Genomic DNA, 19,319 nt, shown 5'->3' on the forward strand with positions numbered 1-19,319 from the left:
CTATATCTTTCTATTGTCTTATGTAACATTTTTTAGATTCTCTAAAAATTGTCTCTAACAATATCTTCAGTAAAAAAAAAAAAAAAGAAGGGCAGCACTAGGGATAAGGAGTGTGCATTTATTTTGTGTTAAGGATACTATAGTAAATTCCTAGGGCAGAAAAATCAAAAGTTTTGGTTTTAGCTTGATGTGAAAACAAAACGCTTAATGTTACAGACATAACGCTTGTGGCAAGGAGTATTTTCACCCAAAAAGGTACAAGCTGTTGTGAGTCATGTGGCATCTGGAGGAGAACAAAGGCTGGTTGGTATCCTGGATATGTGTCACTGAAGAAACAAGTTTCAGAAATAATGCTAGTCAGGAGTAACTTTTAAGGAAGCCTTTTGGCTTCTCGTGGAAACATATAATTAAAGGTGAAATATTTTTGTGGAAGTGTATAGATTTTGACAAAACACCATCAGAAAGGTTGTGATCAGGACAGGCTTTCTCAAAAGTAGAGATACTCGTACTAAAATCCAGCTTTCTCAGTCTAAAAATGTATTTCAATAGAATTCTGTTTTGTAATAAAAGTTAGAAAGATTTTGTCTTCATTCTGTAGAACAAAATTAATTTTATATCTAATGGGAGAAATGTAAGGAATAGGGAGACCTTCCCATTGAGTCATGAGATTCAGAGTAGACCCAGCTGGATCCACTCCTAGACCCAGACTTGGTCAATGGTTTATATTTAATACAAAAAGGATAAGGAGATCCTCCCGTTGAGTCATGAGGTTCAGAGTAGACCCCCTTGCTTTCTAAACTCCTCCTCAGAGAGGAGTCTAGGTGCGGCTGGATCTACCCCTAGTCTTAGACTTGGTCAACGGTTTATGTCTAAGAGATTATATGTGTTTAGCAACAGTCTAAGGTTCATTCACAGTTTAAGATAGATCATAAGATTTTAGCAGCATTTGATCATTAACTAATTTAACATTTATAAAGTAAGTTAGTAGAGTCTACTACAATCACAACAGTGACTTAATTGCAGATTATGCTTATTATTAGTTCACACACACAGGCAGAAATACATATCAATGTGCAAAAGGTATACCTGTTAAAAATTCCCCTTGAGTTCAGTGAAATATTCACGTCAAATGTCTTGGCATTTCTCAATGGGTGAAGGGTTGAGCCTTGAGGAGTGTTTCGTCCAAGGAGTCTTTCAGCCCAGATCCTGTCGCAGTCAGCGACGGTCCTCCGAATTTCACAGACTTCAGAGTTTGCGAGCTCTGAGAGGCATCCCACTCAGAGGGAGATGCTGGGTGCAGCCTGCTGCAGTCCAGGAGAGCTCAGAGGGTCTCACTTAGGACCGCTGTTTATAGGTTCGCAAGATGATTGGCTGTAGTCATCTGTAAATTTCCATCCTGGCCACAGTCCCAGGTGGTAGTTACTAAAAATTCTCAAGGTTTCAGTATGGTTCCACTTGAGCTACGACTCAGATAAGGGTATCAGGGGATGACACCTGGGCCAGGCAGTAGGAGTACGTTCCCAGCCTCAGCTATGCAGAGTTTCTGGTACAGGCAAGGAGCGCTCAACCACCAGACTCAATACACCAAGGCCAAGGTTTCACAGGAATTTCTGTGATCAACAAGCAGCCCAGATCAACAAGCGGCCCAGGAGAAGGGGTGTTGGGGTGGAATGCACCACCACACTTGGCCCTTACACTGTATGGATACACAGAGGATTAATGCTCAAAAAACAGTTGGGAACTGTCGTTAAATGAAGGTGCCTTTTAGGGAGGTACTGGCTCCAGGGAAGGGTAAGGGACTTCAAATCCTGCTGTGGGCACTATCTACTCATCTGTTTTCAGCTCTGTTGTATCTGTTACCAAGCTCCTAGCAGGTACATCATAGTACAGAATATAGTATGTTTTGTAAATGATCCCACTACATGAGGTGGTACATTTACTTGAGGTATTTAGTGTCTTGACTTCTGAGGAGAGTTTAACTACCCTGCCTCCTGGGTCCAAGTATTTAGGTCAGTTTACTTCAAAGGATATTAAGGAAACAATTTGTTAGCTTATCTTTAGCAAGTTTCAGAACTCCCATTGGTCTTCAGCAACTTGTGAATATCAATATGAATGAGCTTTACAGAAAACTACCAGTGTCTGCGTGTCAGCTGAGGTTAAATTTACCCCGCTCTTTATCTCACAGGAGACCTTTACAAGCAATTCAGTTTGTTCTGCTGCCAACTGAATAGGGACAATTTATGGCTGTGCCAAACTATTCCAAACAGACACTATCACACCCCAGGCCACAAATCTTTGGCATCTTTAGATGAGCTGCAAACTTGGGTTATCCACATTCCTCCTAGGTAATGTTAAGGTATTCCAGGATTTCCTACATCTTGAAGATTTTACTAGAACTCACTGAGAAGAAGCTACATGAGTTTTTACGTGTCCTACTCACCTTAATTCTTACTTTGTAATAGCTTTCTCTGGCGGACTTCTTAGTGCTTGCTGAATTGCTCAGACAGACAATTGCCTTGCTAGCACCAATATGCAAGAGAGTAGAATATCATTGGCAAATGCCTTCTTATAACTTGGTCAAATGGAAACATAAGGAAATGTCCTGACGAAAGAGAAAGCATTCACCTGGGTTCAGCTGCCTTTCCAGAACAGCAAAGATCTCACCTAGTTCTGTATTCTATATGCCAGTCCAGTATTGATGTCTTAGTGACCTAGGTCATCCTAGTGGCCTTAGAGGCGTGTGTGTGATCAGATAAATAGTTCTAAGCTTTGGATAACAGCAAAGGGATTTTTATTTCAAATATAGAAAACCCATGCCACCTAAAAAGAATAAAATATTATGCAGAGTAAAGGCATACCACCATGTCTTTGCATTAGCCTTTGCCATTGTCAGAGCACCTGATGCCACTGCATGATCAAGAGTGGCATGTGTAGTCCTTTATCAAATTATATGCCTTCCATTTGGGATTTATTTATTCCATGAGACTGAACTGTTGTTGCTATGAACCAATCAGTCTTAGAAATTGTAGTTGTTTGTAATCAATTTCTAAAGTCTCTCCAGTTCAGTAAACCTTTTCAGGGACTGCTCTAAAGACGAGGATTTCCAAGTGCTGAAACTGGGGCAAAAAGATTTGAGCTCCTTCAGGAAAACAATCTGTGTCTTCTAATTTTCTGTTTCCTAAAATCTGAGAGGTTGGGTTCTATTATTTGCATGAGACAACCGAACTTGTTCATCTTTTCTTTCCATTTCAGAATAGTGACTCTTCTTCATAATCCTAATTCTGGCATTCTAGAAGCAATGCCCTCTGCATGTATTATTATTTTACCACTGTTAGTTGTAATTATTTGGCCTGAGGCCATTCATAAAACTCAAAATTGCTGACGATTTATTTTCTAGGAAAGAAACTTGATACCTTTTTAAATTCATCTATCTATTTAAAACCTGCTTTAGAACACTGGTGAGACCTTGTTTTTGCTTCCTAGATTGCAAGGTTTCCTGCATGCATGCAACTTGGTATAAAATTTCCTGCTTTTTCTGGGCAGGTTTTGTTGAAATCTCTGTGTAACTAGAGCAAACAGCAATTATGTCTGTAAGAATGTCATCCTTAAATTGATAGAGGGACCCTCTGGAGTAGCCAAAGGAAATGCTGTTTTGTTGCCTTCAAAAATTTCAGGTGACTATAATTGGTTAATTAAGGACAATAGAGTGTAAGACATTTTTCTCAAGTAGAGCAACTAATCCCAGAATCCTTTGTCACCAAAGGAAAAAAAAAAAATCAAAAAATGCCCAAAGCCCTGTTGCAAAGCTGGACCAAGGTGGAAAGAGCCTGCCTAGGAGTTCTGTGGTGCCAGGCCCACGAGGCCATTGGGACTTCCTGGCCCATGAATTCTGAGGCAGCTTAGGAAACTCTGGCAAGATGTAGCTAGATGGGTTCTGCCAGCACAAGGCTTGATGAGACAACTTTGCTTCTTAAATCTTTTTGTTCCACCTCTGATTGGGTTCTCTTCCTAGCCAGATGCAATGTTAGAGAAGCGTGACTAAAGTCTTTAGCTTTGTAATGTTCATTGTGTGGATCCAGTTGGCTGGAATTACTGGAGACAATTTACTTCTCGGAAGCATAAAATATTCTACTCCACAATGGAAAGACTTGCTGGGCAGATTCATACCACTGAAATGTAAACATTTCAAGATTTGATCATAGCAATATATCTCTTCTTCTGAGCACAGATCACAGCAAATTGGCCTGTCCTCTCTTTTTAAAAAGGTCTGGGTTCTGTAGGAGTTCTTCAGAAATCACTTAAATGCTATTTCAACTATCTCCCCCCAATCAGGGTGTTAAAAGGAAACAGGTAGCTGAAGGGTCACATGAGACAACCTTCCCTGCGCATAAAACTCCTCCTTCCTGAGATAGCAATGCTAATGACTGATCTTTGGAATCACTGGATATTCATATTGTATTTTGTCTTCCCTTAAAGCAGTTGGTTTTGGTGGTCAGGAAGCCATAGAAGGTACATGTCATACATGGTGAGAGCTCTTGTATGAGCTCTTTAATAAAGCCAAGATGAAAAGTCATCCTAGTTTTTATGTAATGTATTTTCTCATTTTTACTTAAATTAGGTTATTCACCTGTTTGTATTTCCCTTAAAACGTTATTTAAGTACTTGTAACACTAAGACACATACGCTGTACACATGTCTTAAAAAGTTCTCATTCTGCATTGCTGAGATTAAACCAGTTAAGGTATGCCCTCAGGTTGCACATTTTCTGTAGAGAGAGGTTTAAAGAACAGACCTTCTTACAATGGATGTTTCTAACTAGGTTTCTGCTAACCAGATCAAGCTGTGTTGTGATTTGGCAAAAAACAGACTCACTCATATGAGTGACAACATATTTTTCTAGTGCACAAGCAGCCATTGCTGCTGCTTTGAGAAATGTTCTCACAATAGAAAGGCAGATGTTTTGTACATGAACAGCATACTCAGTATTGCTCTGTATTGTTCAATAGTGAAAGTGTCCTATTCTTATTTTAGTAGGTTTGTTTGAAAAGGATTCTGAGGGGCAGAAGGAGTCATCAAATCCACTTTAATTTTTTTTAATTCTCTGGAATACATGTTGGTAGAGTTGTCTTTGATTAACGAAGATGATTCATTGGCTTAGCTTAAGTTTTACAGTCTACATTGTGGATACATAAGCTCTGCATGGAGCTCTGTTCAGATATGCAATTGATTTACCGATTTACATGAGTCCTTTAGCTCAGTTTGAATTGAGACATGAATTCACCAATGAAGGATAACGATTAAGCAAGTGATCTTTTGACATCATAGTTGGGAAGAGGTTCTGAGAGGAAAAATGAAATTAGATGAATGGTCTGATAGTAGAGACTAAATTGCCTTTCAGCACACTGCAGGTGTGATCTGAAAGAAGTTGTTTGAGTCAGCTCAGTGCCATCCTGGTATTCTTTCAAAATCATTGATCATAGTATGCTATAGTTAATGAAGTGACATCAGCAGATTCAGAAATATTTAATAGTATGTGTAAAGAAGTCTTATTTGGACAAAAGAAATTTACCAGTATGACACAGGCAGCTTTTGTTCCCTAGTCTGTTTTGAAAGCTGCTTGTGAGGGATTCACGATACTGATGGCAGATTGTAATAAGTGAAGGTCACTTTTTTTTCCCCCCTGCTTTTATTAGCTTGCTCAGGAAAATACATTTGAACAGTAAATAGTAACTTGGTTGGTACATGTAATCCATATAACCTCTTGCCTTATGGCTCTCCTGCTTCGAATTGGTTTGAACTGTGTCAGCTACTAAGGGATTTGAATTACTGAGTAGTTCTTCTAGGAACCATTGTATTTCTTTTAGGAAGTGTTACATGAGTATGAGGTATATGTGATGGCCTGGATTTCTTGCAGTTTCAAGAACAAGAGGGAAGACAGGGCTTTAGAAAGCTCACCCTGGATATGGGAGAACTACACTATGAAATGGGCTGACCACTGTTAATAGCAAGTGATGCTACTGCTTCCAAGTAGTGATAAAGCTTAAAGTTGATAATGCAATTTATCACTTTGAAAGCTTTTCTGATTATGATTTAGCAGCTACAATCGTTCTGTATATTGAAAAGGAGGCATTTCAAAGAAAGCTACCATAAAGACTCTAGCTTTAAATGTTTCCCTAACTTTTAAGACTTGTCTCCTGTCTCAATGGCGCTGGCATCTGCCAATAGTATAGTGTCACCTACAAGCACTCATGCAGTGTTTGAATGGCTTGAAATACATGCCCTTTGCACCAGGCAGCTAAATCTCTGCATGGTTCATACTGCCACCATATGAGATCAAATACTGCATCACTGAAGCCTTTCTGCACTTCACAAATGTGACCCCTGCTGTGTGAGGAATGCTGAGTTTCCTCTTCCTTTAAAGGAAAAGAGGCCCTACCTAACTGAGTTTGTCCATCCAAGTTTCCATGGTTTCTCACATAAGAAAAAGGTCATCACTGGCGGGATGAAGTATAGCCAATCTGAAATGAATCCATCTCATAGTATCCCAAAAAATTCCTTCTGTACTCCTACCAAGTCTTTGTCTTCAGCTTTTTTTTTAATTGAGGCTCTGTGGATTCTTAACTGTTTATGCCAGGTGCCTGCATAATTCACAGGGCCACAAATGAAGTAAACATGCATAAGTGTAATAAATTTAATTTCTTTTATCTACTGTGCATGGGTTGATCTATGTTCTGTCTTTAAACTAGCAGTGATGAGGGATTGTTTTTTATTTGCTTCTGCATCAAGCAGATTTTACATTGCTGTATGAAAAACTATTTGCTTTCTTTGTATTGCCAAAGGTAGTGTGCTCATTTTATCTTTGTCTTATTTGTCTGACCTCCCTCCACAGTCATGGAATGTACTCCTGTTAAATAGAGTTTGGTTTGTACTTCTCTAATGCCTCACGTAAGAAAATTTGTCCTTCTCACCCACTCAGAGTTGTCCAGCTCACTATAGACCTTGGACAAGTCTCTTCATTTCTGCATTCTCTATCTACAAAGTAGGAATAATCATGATGCATTGCTTTTGACTGGTAAAATGCTTTGAACTTCTCAGGAAGAATGGGTTGTAAAAGAGTCTAAGTGTTCTTTCCTTCTTCCATGAACAATAAATCAGCAACTGCCATCGAGCTGGGTTGCTATATATACACTTTTCAGGAATCCTTCCAGAATCCCTCCGTTTCCCCTCTATTGTATTTCAAGAAATGTGCAACTCATCTAGATTAGGCAATTGGGAAGCATCCCTTTCCATAGGCTGTTAACACCACTTCTGCAAAAAAAAAAAAACCAAAACCTGTATGAGAATTTTTCTCTCTAAGGGAAATTACTATGATATTTCTACCAAAGTCTCTTTCTTTCAGAGCACAGATTTTTTGTAGCTAGCTCTGGATGACTATTTTTTGTTGGAATAGCTAATACTTTCTAGTGTGCCTACAGTCTGTGGGAGTTTTTAAGTCTGTTCTTAACATATCCTTGATTTTCTGCTGTGACTCTGAAGTCAATGGGAGTCTTTCCAGTAAGCCTTCTATGGTTGGCTTTTTGAGATAATGACCAGCAAGTATTCTTACTTGGAATATGAAAGATGTAAAGCAGAACTAATCGTAACCATGATGTATTTGCCTATGTGTATGTTAAGGAGATCATCAGGTTTATTAGTGTTGGAGGGGCAGGATTGTTTTGGGAGGGTTTATAAATGCAAATATTTTGGTTGTTTTGTCTCCCTGTTACGCGATTCAGAAAATTACAAATTTTAAGATATTTCTTTTTCTGTACTTTGCTTTCATTTGTATGAAAATTTAATTCGGTGTGTAATAGTCTGGATTCCATTTTGGCTTTGTTTTATTCAGAGAAGCATTTTTAGTGGCTACATTTGCTTACCTAGGTTTTACTTGAGAAGTGAAAATTTCTAAGCTGGGCAAGAAACTATGAAAGCTCAAAGCTAATGGTGGTGTTTGCGTTAGACAAGACACAGTTCAGTGAGATGCAGTGTGCACCTTCATTGTCTGAATGTTAGCAAGCAAAATTGACACCATATGTGCCCAACTGTAATTGCTCCAAGAGGGGAAAAGAGAAACATGTCAGAACATTTGAGTAACACCTAATTCAGCCCATGGTTATAAATAAAGCTGATGGTTGCTTAAAAACAAAAGTAGGAAAATATTATGGTTATATTATTCCTCAACAGCGCTTCCTACATAGGTGAACTTTATTACAGAGACAGCACAAGTGGAGAGAAACATATAACAACTTTTTATGGTATTTTTATGTTATTTTATTTTTTTCGCAGTAAATAAAGTGGTTATGAGGCTCCAAGGAAAACGGCCCAGATGTTAGTGAGTTGTATGAAATTTAGTGGAAACAAGCTGTAAAAAACATAGTCATAAAACAGCCTGTCAATGCCACACATCTGGACAATGCAGCTGTATGTTCCCGCTGCTGTCATCACCCTAAGAAAACTCAATAGCCTTATTTCACCCCAATTAGGCTGCATACCAACAGAATCAGAATTACACAGGGAGGGGGTGTATTTTCACCAAGACAGACCCTCTCAAATTCCCTTCAAGAAGTTTTTATCTTTCATTCAAGGCTAGTGCCTCAGACACTAGTCACTTTGTAAACAGTACTCCAAACTACTCCCCTTGATTTGCTATCTGTTAAGTGCTTTTTAATTTATTGCTTTATAATAAGTAGTTGCTTAATGTTCCTTCTTTGTTTAAAACCTAAAAAAAAATGACATTTTACTGTGAGAACTGTGTGTCTGTTGACCCTTACATAAATCATAGCAGTTTTCTCCATTCTAGTTTTATCTCATGCTGTAGCAGAGATAACTTCATTTGAGGTCTTAGGAACCAAAGAATAGCTATGCATTTTACTGATACATTTTTCTGAAAGTGTGGCCATTTTGACCCATTCATTGTACAATGCGAGATAGCACTTCCTCATTTCAGCATGCAAAATATGTGTCAAATGCAATATTAAAATTAAATAAGTAATAGTTATTTTGGGTTTTTTTTCTCTGCAGGTGATAGAAGTAGCCAAAGCCATTCTGGATAGTGGTGAAGAAATTCCTGTAACACTAACTGGAAAGCTGTTGAAATTCCAACTCCTTTGTCTCAAACAGAAGGATCTTCACAGAAGAGAAGCTGAAAAGAAGGTGCTATAGTATGCCTTAGGGAGGATGCTTAATTAACTTTATGAAGACACTTCCATTCTAGTACTGTTTGCATAAATTCAGCTTTCTCCTCATGTTAACGTCCTGGTTTCAACTGGGATAGAGTTAATTTTCTTCCTAGTAGTTGGTGTAGTGCTACGTATTGGATTTAGTATGAGAATAATGTTGATAACACACTGATGTTTTTAGTTGTTGCTAGGTCGTGTTTACACTCGTCAAGGACTTTTCAGCTTCCCATGCTGTGCCAGGTGCACAAGAAGCTGGGAGGGAGCATAGCCAGGACAGCTAACCCAACTGACCAATGGGGTATTCCATACCATCATGCTCAGCATATAAAGCTGGGGGAAGAAGAAGGAAGGGGGGTACGTTTGGGGTGATGGCGTTTGTCTTCCCAAGTAACCGCTACATGTGATGGAGCCCTGCTTTCCTGGAGATGGCTGAACATCTGCCTGCTGATGGAAAGTAGTGAATGAATTCCTTGTTTTGCTTTGCTTGCTTGGGCGGCTTTTGCTTTACCTATTAAACTGTCTTTATCTCAACCCACGAGTTTTCTCACTGTTACTCTTCCGATTCTCTCCCCCATCTCACCGGGGGGGAGTGAGCGAGCAATTGTGTGGTGCTTAGTTGCCAGCTGGGGTTAAATCACGACACTTAACTTCCTAGATCTGTAATTGAAGAGAAATGTGAATAGAAATTTATCTTTTTAAGTTAATTAGATTTTGGAGAGAAGCTCTCAATTACTCAAATGCAGGTGGGACAGGGAAAAAGAAGAAAAGAAAAAATATTGTGCAAGAACTCTTTGCTAGAGTAATAAATAGTAGTGCCTTAGCTGAGTCTTAGAACCAATAGAAAATAGAGCTAGAAACTGGCTTCACCTGAATATATCTCTGCTGAAGTGTAAAGGTAGGAGAGGTTATTACTTGAGAGGTATAGGATAGATGCAGAGCAGCACTACGAAGAAGTTACTATCATGAATCGCCTCTCTGGAGGAAATTTGGAGAAATTATCTATTCCATACTCTGGCACTAAGGCAGGATAAAATATACATAAACTATTCCTGGCAGATGTTTTTTGAACCTGTTCTTAAAACCTTCCACTGCTGTGCTTTTACTTTTCTATGGCAATCAGTATTACTGCTCAACTATCTCTGCAACATAGCCATTTGGAAAAGGTTTCTAACCTTATCAACCCGGCTCTGATTTAAACCCGTTACTGCTTCGCTTCTCACTGTGTATGGGGACAACAGTTCTTACCTTCCATTCTGCAGAAATCTATTACATATTTAACTAAACCCAAATATATGTCATGGTTTCTAGTTTTTGGTTATGCTTGTTCCTCTCCTCTGAAGTCTCTCCAAATAGTTCATATCTTGAAGTCTGCTTCTCAGAACTGGGTACCACATTTTCCAGTGTTCCCAACACTCGCTTCCACATATTCTCCAAGATCATCACTACTAGCTCCAAGATTGCCTCAGTCAGATTGCTTATGTGTTCTAGGAGGAATTTCACCAGGCTTGCACAGAATCACAATCAGATTAGACCTCTAATTGCTTTCTAACATCTGTAATTAAAAAAAAAAGTTGTCAGTGGTACATTTCAGCAACTTACTGAACAGTTGGTCTTTGCTATAGTCCTTTTCCAGCAAACATTCATGCAGCTGAAGACCATTACCAGAAAGTCATATAATTGCTGCAATAGTTTACCCTGTTAATTGATCAAAAACTATAATGTAAAATGTGATGACATGGAGACCTAAGCAGTCTGTGCATGTAAAAGAGGCAAGAGGAAAATGGTTTCATGGATTTTGTGTAGTTGAAAAGTCTGTAAATTTCTTTATCAATAATTCTATTTGTGGGAATAATCTGTGGATGAAGTATAGCACACAAGCACAAGAACATTAAATGCTAGGTGATAAATTAAAGTTGTGTCCTGTTCCCAATTGCAAAATTGATCAGCAAATGATAATGTAAGCCACAGAAATATATAAAGAATCTGAGAAAAAAAAATGTGTTTTCAATCTGAAGAGAAATTGAGAGGCTGAAGCTATAGAGCAGATTTTTTGTAATGAATGGAGAAAAAAATGACTTTTCTGTTAGATATCAGTCAGTGCTGATAAGTAAACTGTAAAACAAAAATTTGAAGTTTAAAGATTAGGCACTTCGATATTAAAATGGAGCCTTTAGCTTTGATTTGGCAAGATTACTCTTTTAAGTATAATTTTATTTGACTGAGGATAGTCAGTATTGAAGATTGAAGAATCTCTGGAACTTACAATTTCTTCTCTGTTTTAGCCAAGCAATCTGGACAAAGTTGTCAGCTCCTCTGGATTACATCTATATCAAAGCGTGACAGGCAAACATGAGAGCAGCAGTTGAAGGACAAAGACAGAGTCAAGAATTTGAGAGGGCTTTTGCCTATGAGGATGCTCTGCAGTACAGAACAGGCAGAAACTGGCTTTTAACTTAGAATTCTAACTCTAAATTGTCTTCCATAAAATTTTTAATCCTTTCCAACTAGTGTGTACAGTACACGATCCATTGCCAACAACTTGGGGGTTGAAACCAGAATTTTACTAGCAGATCAGTTCTCAGAAAGCCAACATAACTGTCCATTGTTTTTTCGAATAGACACCAATTAATAAAATGGATTGGTAGAAGAAAAACAGCAAATGAATAAACAAAAATAAACCATTATGAAATTTCTGTATTTCAGTAGGAGCAGAAGTTTGTCATAAATTGACAGGTGTATGCATTTAAACTAATATGCAGAAGAGGTGTCTCTGAATTAGAAAACTGTTTGAGGTAGTAAGATTCTGCAATATGAAGCTTAAAATAACAAAATTACAGAATGTAAAGCTAATGGAAGATTAGAAACTCCACAAAAAGCTGCACCTTGTAGGGAAAGAGAAATATGACATTGAGGGGGAAAAGGAAAGACTCCTAGAAAGGAGAGGCTTTTACTTCCTGAGGTATTAAGGTCAACTAGTGTTCTTTGTTGGAATCTTGGCAAGTTCAGAAATGTCTCTGCTTATTTGAAACTTAATTACATAAGATGATGCGTATGCAGTAAGTAAAGCTGATTGTGAACTTTGTAGCCTGATGATTGTATCATCTGTTTTGATGTGTTCATCAGCTTAGAATCAAAGTAGTACTATCAAAATCTTTGGTTTGAAATGTCCAAAGTGGAATAAATTTGAAAGAAAATAATGAAAGCAACCAAATCCCCTATTTCACAGCAGAAATAGTTTTAAGAATCTCTTGAAAGCGTTTCTAAATTTTACAGAAAGGGAATGCATGAAGAAGGGAAAGCAGGAAAAGATTTTCTGCTTTAGAATCATAGAATCATAGTGGTTTTGAATTTGAACTAAACACAACTTCTACAGCTGGAAAGTCTGCTTTTCCAGCTGAATCTAGGGAAAGCAACTGTGTAGAGTCAACTGCCCTATCTCATTCGCATGTAGAGCTTTTCTCATTGCTTTAATAGCCTTTAAAGTGACACCAGCAGGATGGTAACAGTAAGTTAAGTTAATATCATTTTATTGTATTTAATTTAGCTTTACAATCCTTAAATGTCATTCTTGCATAGTTAGTGCATAGTCCTACTGCTGGGTAGAAAGGTGGAGGTTTTCTTGCTCTTACAGCACCTTGCTTTACCTTAATATATTTCGGGTTATTTTAATTTTAGACTGTCTCTGAGCTTTCTGGATTTACAATGTGAGGCTTTGGGATACTTACAAAATCTTGTTTCGTTCTTTACTCTTAAATTACTGAGCAGAAGTTAATGTAGGTGGTTTTGTTTGAAAATAATGAGAATGGCTGACTAATATCCTGTGTAAAATGAGCACAAGACTCTTGGTTCTAGTTTGTAATAGACGGATACTTACATCAAAGAAAATAGTGCTGGTACCATTTTACACCATACTCAAGAGTGTTAACAGAGATGCTAAAGACTTAACAGAAATTGAATTTTTGTCTTATTTCCCTTCAGTCTAGGGAAGGTTTATGGCTTATGCAAGTGCTATAGTGGCAGTAACTAAAGCACAGTGATTCTTTACTCGTCTTTCTACCAGTATGCATTTCATTAGTTTTGTAGGTATAATGTCTACCTACCTCTCACGGTTCCTTTTTAAAGTGAAGTCTTAATGCTACGATTTAGTAAGAATATAATAAACTGAATGGTGTGTTTGAGAAGGATAAAGCAGAGTGTTCAAGACAGCTTCACCACATCAACATTATAGAGGCTGAGAGGGAAAAGTATTCAAATAAAAAAATTGAACCACTAAAATTTTAAAGCAGTTTGCCCTTTATTCTGCAGAAAGGCTACGATGTGAACTTATTTTATTCATCTTATCAGGCAGAAGAAGAGCAACAAAAGGAAAAAGATGGAGGGAAAGAGAAAGCTAAACCTCCCGGCAAGAAGGAGAACCTCCCTACAGCCAAGACAGCTGAGAAAGAAAGGAAAGGAAAAAAAACAGAAGTAGGCCCTCTAGCACCAGTCACTGTTAAAAAGGACACCCAACTGAAGCGACGGGGAGAAGTGGAAGAGGAAGACAAATACATTGGTATGTAAAAAATGTAGATATACTCCTGATAAACTTGCTAGCAATCTTGCAACCTAGCTTTTAACCAAGTACTTTGTTTTGTTCCATGTTGAAAAGTCAAGATTTATTTGGCAATATTAAAGCATTGCCACTTTGCATTTGAAGAGGGCACTGTGTTCTGCTCAGTATTAGGATAGATTGTACAGTCCAAGAAATAAAATACAGATGAGGTGTATGTAGCATGTCAACATGAAAATGTTTTAGCATGTGTAAGACTAAAAGAAAGTGGCTAAACAAATCCTACAGAAAACCTTTCTTACAGAAAGATTTTGAAATAACTAAATGCATTTGTATCAGTATCCAAAGGCAGCTTTCTCCTTGTATTATAAACTATAACAGAGCTGACTACCATTGTCTGGGGATGAAGCCAGGTTCTGTACAAATGGCAATATGATTTCATTTGCTGTAAAAACATATGGATAGAACTGAGACCTGAAGAAATCTACTCCAGAAATGAGCTATACAAAGTAAGGAATAATACACTAACTAGTGCTGAGAAAATCTTTATTTTTAATACATAACCCATGGTTACGAATTTCATTGGAACAAAAAATATTGGAGAATGTGCATAGCTCTCCTCATTAGATCACAGTTATATTTAATTTGGACCATAATATGTTTGAGCTACATCAACATAAACAGGATCTCTCCTGCTGGAGAAGTACTTGCTGATTTTTGGATGCATTATGTGTAACTGCTATTCCCCAGCTGAACTGCTGCAGGCTTTCCTCACTCTTTCATCAGACCTTTGTCTGCATCTCATTCGAGATCAATGGCACTCTTCAAGCATCTAAAAAGTATCGGTCCAGGTGTTTAGAGCAAATCTTGAATCTTAGTGAAGCTGACAAAAGTACAGAAGAACAGAACAGTAGCTACCTGAGCATAGCTCCTCATTTTTTCAGATAAGGCTTGGCTATAACATCATTCTTTTGATAATTTTAAGGTTTTTCAGGGCCTGAAAGAAGTTTTCAAAGAAACATTCATGCCTTTAAGAATCCAAGCTGAAGTGATGTAGAGAACTCATGTCATCTTACTAAAATTTGTACAGAATGTACAGTACAGAGTGGGTTTGGGTGGTATTAATATGCTTCCACTGGGCCCCATAGAAACAATTTTACCAGCTCCAACGTTTTTGCTCCCTACTGCCTTGAGAGGTGGGCAGAAAACATCAGGTACCTGTATAAGATATCCATGTTTTGCTGCCTTGTTAGTCACAGCTAATGAGAAGACAAAGTAAGGAAAGTACAAATTGCCTCCAAAAACTAACAGCCATGAAAAGTATCCTTGTTTAGTATGCTTAGTAGCTTTATATTATGAACTACCAGCACTGCTGTTAAACTATGATTTTATTGACTGGGATTTGTCTCATTAGTCCCAAGGATATTTACAAAATAGCAATAGTTGCAGATTGCCTCAAAGGAGAAGTTGTTGAAGTATTTTGCACTTGGTCACTTGTGCTGTATTTAATTTTACAGTCATGACTGTACCGAGCTGAAGCCATTCTGAACAATTTACCACATTCATTGTGCATCCACACAGTTGGGCTTAATAATAAACAAATTGATTCTGACTCATACAAAAAAAGTTGTATTCAGTGAATTGATTTCCAGACTGAAGACTATAAGGAACTACCTAACAACAGAAAAGCTAATCTGACCTTGCTACTTCATTTAGTTGTACTGAGGAAGACAGTGAGGAGGAACCTATAGCCCTAAGAAGGGACAGCACTCTGCAAATCCTTCACCCTAGGCTACAGGAAAAATACAACTATTGTTTTATGGAGACGTAATTGTTTCTTCAGTCTTCCTGACAGTTCCACCTAGAAGTCCATACCAAGAGAAAATTAACTCAAGTATTGCCAAAATTTCTGGAGACAATTCTAAATGAACATTAAGTGTGGTGAAACAACTTGTTAGGAATTTCTATCTTTCCTTGAGAACATGACAATTAAGGTTCTCAAGGACCGCAGGCTAACGCTTTGTTTTGTGTCTTGGGACAAAGTGGTGCCAGCTCCATTTCTCAGTGTCAAGAACATGTAGATCTGTGAAACTTTTCTACTGAGAATGTAGTACTCTCAAAATTTTCATGCATATTCCCTATTTTACAAGAGTCTGAGCAGAAGACATAAGGAACCTTGCATGATCCTTAAAGTTGATACAGTGAAAAGTTTTTTCAGCACTCTTGGCCACTCTGTGGCCAATATAGCTTTATCAAGGAAAAAAAAAAAAGAGAAAAATGCCACAATTTTTACTCAAGAGTAGTCTGAGCTATTGCTTATATATGATCATGTCTTGAACTCAAAGACAATCTGTATCTGTTTCTAGTAAGTAACAGTCCTTTTATCATTCATCCCTAGTACATTATCACCTTTCTGAAATGGAATATTTCTGCTTTTGAGTAATCTTGAGATTACTTGTGTTGATGTCTTTCATCATTTAAGTGTGAACTAGTCACTGATTATCAGAACTGACTGATTATTATCAACTTGTCATGATTATTAGCATAATCGTAATTATAACTGTTGAATGGCAGGCAGTCTTTCTTTTCAGCATGTATGCATTGGAATTTTTGGATCTCTGTAAGTCACTCTGCAGACATTTGTCTTTTGTCTTAGAAATCATTAATGCTCAGTAATTGTATGTGCTCGTGCTTTTTCTTCCTGGAGTAACCGAGGCATCAGAATATGTATCAGTTTCAGTACTAGCAGTGATATAATGGACTAGTTGTCTTCTGGTTTTGATTTTGCTTCATGCAATATATGTACTGGACTGTGGTGGTTGCTTCCTCAGTCAGTCTTTCTCCAAATTCCTAAGTTCTTTTATGTTTACCTAATGTTACAAGAAGAGGAGAGACAACCATGTTGGCAGCCTGCTGCTCCAGGTGGTAGCAGCATTTGCACAGCCCTGGCTGTATACCTGAGCACAGGCAGATGTCAGTGGCAGGCCACCTTTTTGTCCTGGCCTTTTATCTCTCTTGGATGAATAAGTCCTGTGAGCTGAGGAGTGGCCAAAGGACTTTTAAGTGTGTTGTGTTAGTAGGCATAAGAAAAAATCCTAATGCTAAATAGAATACAAAACTGTGTTTTGTTGTTAGTGCAGGATCTGCATTAATTGTATGTGTTACATAGCTGATGGAGACATACAGGAACTTCAGCAGGCAGTTTCTGTTGTCTTAGGATAGATAACCATGCTGGATTAATTAAATCACCTGATACCTGTCTGAATACCTTATTTCTGCATGGGCCATAAAGGGAATCTACACAAATAACTTAGACTAGAGTCAAGCTTCTAGAGGGCTCGCTTTTACTTACATAATGCTTAACCTTTTGCTTTGGTACCGAAACATTGCTATGTGTATTTCTACAGAAGTAATAAGCCCAAACAGAGCAGGCACTCAATGAAACTTCTCATCTGTACTTTAGGATGAATTTGGATATGCCCCTTGCCAATGAAAAGGATTAGTATGAGCTGGTATTACCAGTGGATGAGGGTTTTCACAGGGAGTCCATCTAGCAAACATGAACCTGTTTGAGCAGTCAGCAGAGAGTCAGCTCATACCTGCAGCTAATCCTTCAAAACTCTTACAGCTAATACAATCTCGCAGCTAAGACACAGTAACTTACTCTGTGTGTGCTCCATGGCCAGCTTTATGCAGGATGAAATAGGATACCTTAAACTACCATTAGAACATGTGAGTATGTCGTGACACTAAACTCCTTCTTAAAGAGAAGCAATTAGAGAAATGCTGCTACAACTAGCGTTCTGGTTATAATCAGCTTCTGCAATTTTTCTCTTGGTGCTTCTCCAAACAAATTTTACTTCTGACTTGTATTCTTCCTGCTGAGTTCTAGGTGGTTTACTACAAAAGACTTCAGTCTAACGCACATAATATTTTGAAACTTATATGTAATTATCCCAATGAGGTTATAAAAGAACTGTTTCTCTGTTTCTCCGACCTTAATTTGCAGTATCCCTATATAGTCAAGAAGAAAATGAATTTTGTTTAGCTGTTGAATGTCCTAATCTGCTCTAATCTGTTTTTGTTGTCTTTTGAACAGATGATGAACCAGATGATGGTGCCCATCGTTACTTTATAATTTTGGATTTCCACAACCCTCAGCTGTTGCCTGTGATGTCTGAGCTTGGGATTAACATTTCAAGTGTAATTAGAATTTCTTCTGAGAATTATAAGCCGTTGCAGACATACTTGAAAACAACGAAACTTCAGGAACAATCTTTACTTTCACCTGAAGGTAATCCAGTCATAAGAACAAAATTTGTGTAGAAAGGAGACTATTTTATATCCAAGTAAAGACTGTTCCTGCTGTGTTTTTTTTCTTCTCTGTGCCTTGTGTTTGAGCATGCTACCTGTGAGCAGCTGTGTTTGCCAGTGCAAAAATGGTATTGCCATTGGTTTGGTCACCAAACCAAATGGTTTGCCAGTGCAAAAACTTGCCTCAGCTGGACAGTGGAAAGAGGGACTGACGGAGCAGGCAGTGATTGCAGCCATAGTTTTCTGCAGTAGCCAGCAAAGAACAACATTTTGGCAAATGCATACTTCTATGAATCGTTAGCCAGGAAGGTGTGTTGCTAAGCAAACTTGGCTCATTTGGTAACTTCAGGGGAGGTGCACAGCTGGCTACTTTGGGACTGTGGCCCCAGCCAGAGAAGAATACACCGCAGAATAACACCCTGCAATTGTACTTAGCTGTCCCCAGGCTGTAACACCTCACTTGAACAGGGATCATGGTGAACAGCAGGCTAAATATGAGTCATCAATGAAAGCTAACCATACTGAGTTGTAGTAACATAGCCAGTAGATCAAGGTAAGTGGTTATTCCTGGTTACTTGGCTCTCATGAGACCAGAGTTCCGGGCTCCACAGTACAAGAAAGGTAATAATAAACTTGAGTGAGTCCAGCAGACAGCCACCCTATGAGGAGTGGCTGAACGATCTTGGCTTGCTTGATCTGGAGAAGAGAAGGCTTATGGGGCACCTAATAGCATTCTTCTAACACCTCTGAGAAGGTTACCAAGAACCCAGAGCAAGACTCTTCACTGAGGTACTTGGAAGAAGAAATAGAAGTTGTGATCATGAATGGCCTTTGGAAATCGCAGGTCCCAGAGACAAGGGGAAAGTCTGGAGCAAGGAAGACATACCTTTGGTGGAAGAGGATCAGGTCAGGGAATACTTAAGCAAGCTGGACATATGTAAGTCCATGGGACCTGATGGGATGTACCCACGAATGCTGAGGAAGCTGGCTGGGATGTCACTGCGAGGCCACTCTCAATAATTTTTGATTGATCATGGCAATTGGAAGAGGTGCCTGAGGGCTGGAGGAAAGCAGGTGTCACTCCTGTCTTTAGAAATGGCGGGAAGGAGGACCCAGGGAACTAAAGGCTGCTCAGCCTCACCTCAATCCCTGGAAAGATGATGGAACAGCTAATCCTGGAAGCAATTTCCAAGCATATGAAGGACAAGTAGTTGGTCAGTCAGCATGGATTCACCAAG

General features: G+C 38.5%; 1 protein-coding gene across 1 annotated transcript in view; it reads left to right on the forward strand.

Moving 5' to 3' along the window:
- The window catches only part of SPAG17 (sperm associated antigen 17), a 113,701-nt gene that overhangs the window by 16,795 nt on the left and 77,587 nt on the right, over positions 1-19,319 (forward strand). The window contains exons 4-6 of the mRNA XM_075165876.1: positions 9,061-9,192; positions 13,563-13,770; positions 17,867-18,061. Coding sequence (XP_075021977.1) covers positions 9,061-9,192; positions 13,563-13,770; positions 17,867-18,061 — 535 coding nt within the window. The remainder of the gene's footprint in view (positions 1-9,060; positions 9,193-13,562; positions 13,771-17,866; positions 18,062-19,319) is intronic.

The sequence above is a fragment of the Calonectris borealis genome, chromosome 1 (assembly GCF_964195595.1).
Source record: "Calonectris borealis chromosome 1, bCalBor7.hap1.2, whole genome shotgun sequence".
NCBI classification, from domain to species: Eukaryota; Metazoa; Chordata; class Aves; order Procellariiformes; family Procellariidae; genus Calonectris; species Calonectris borealis.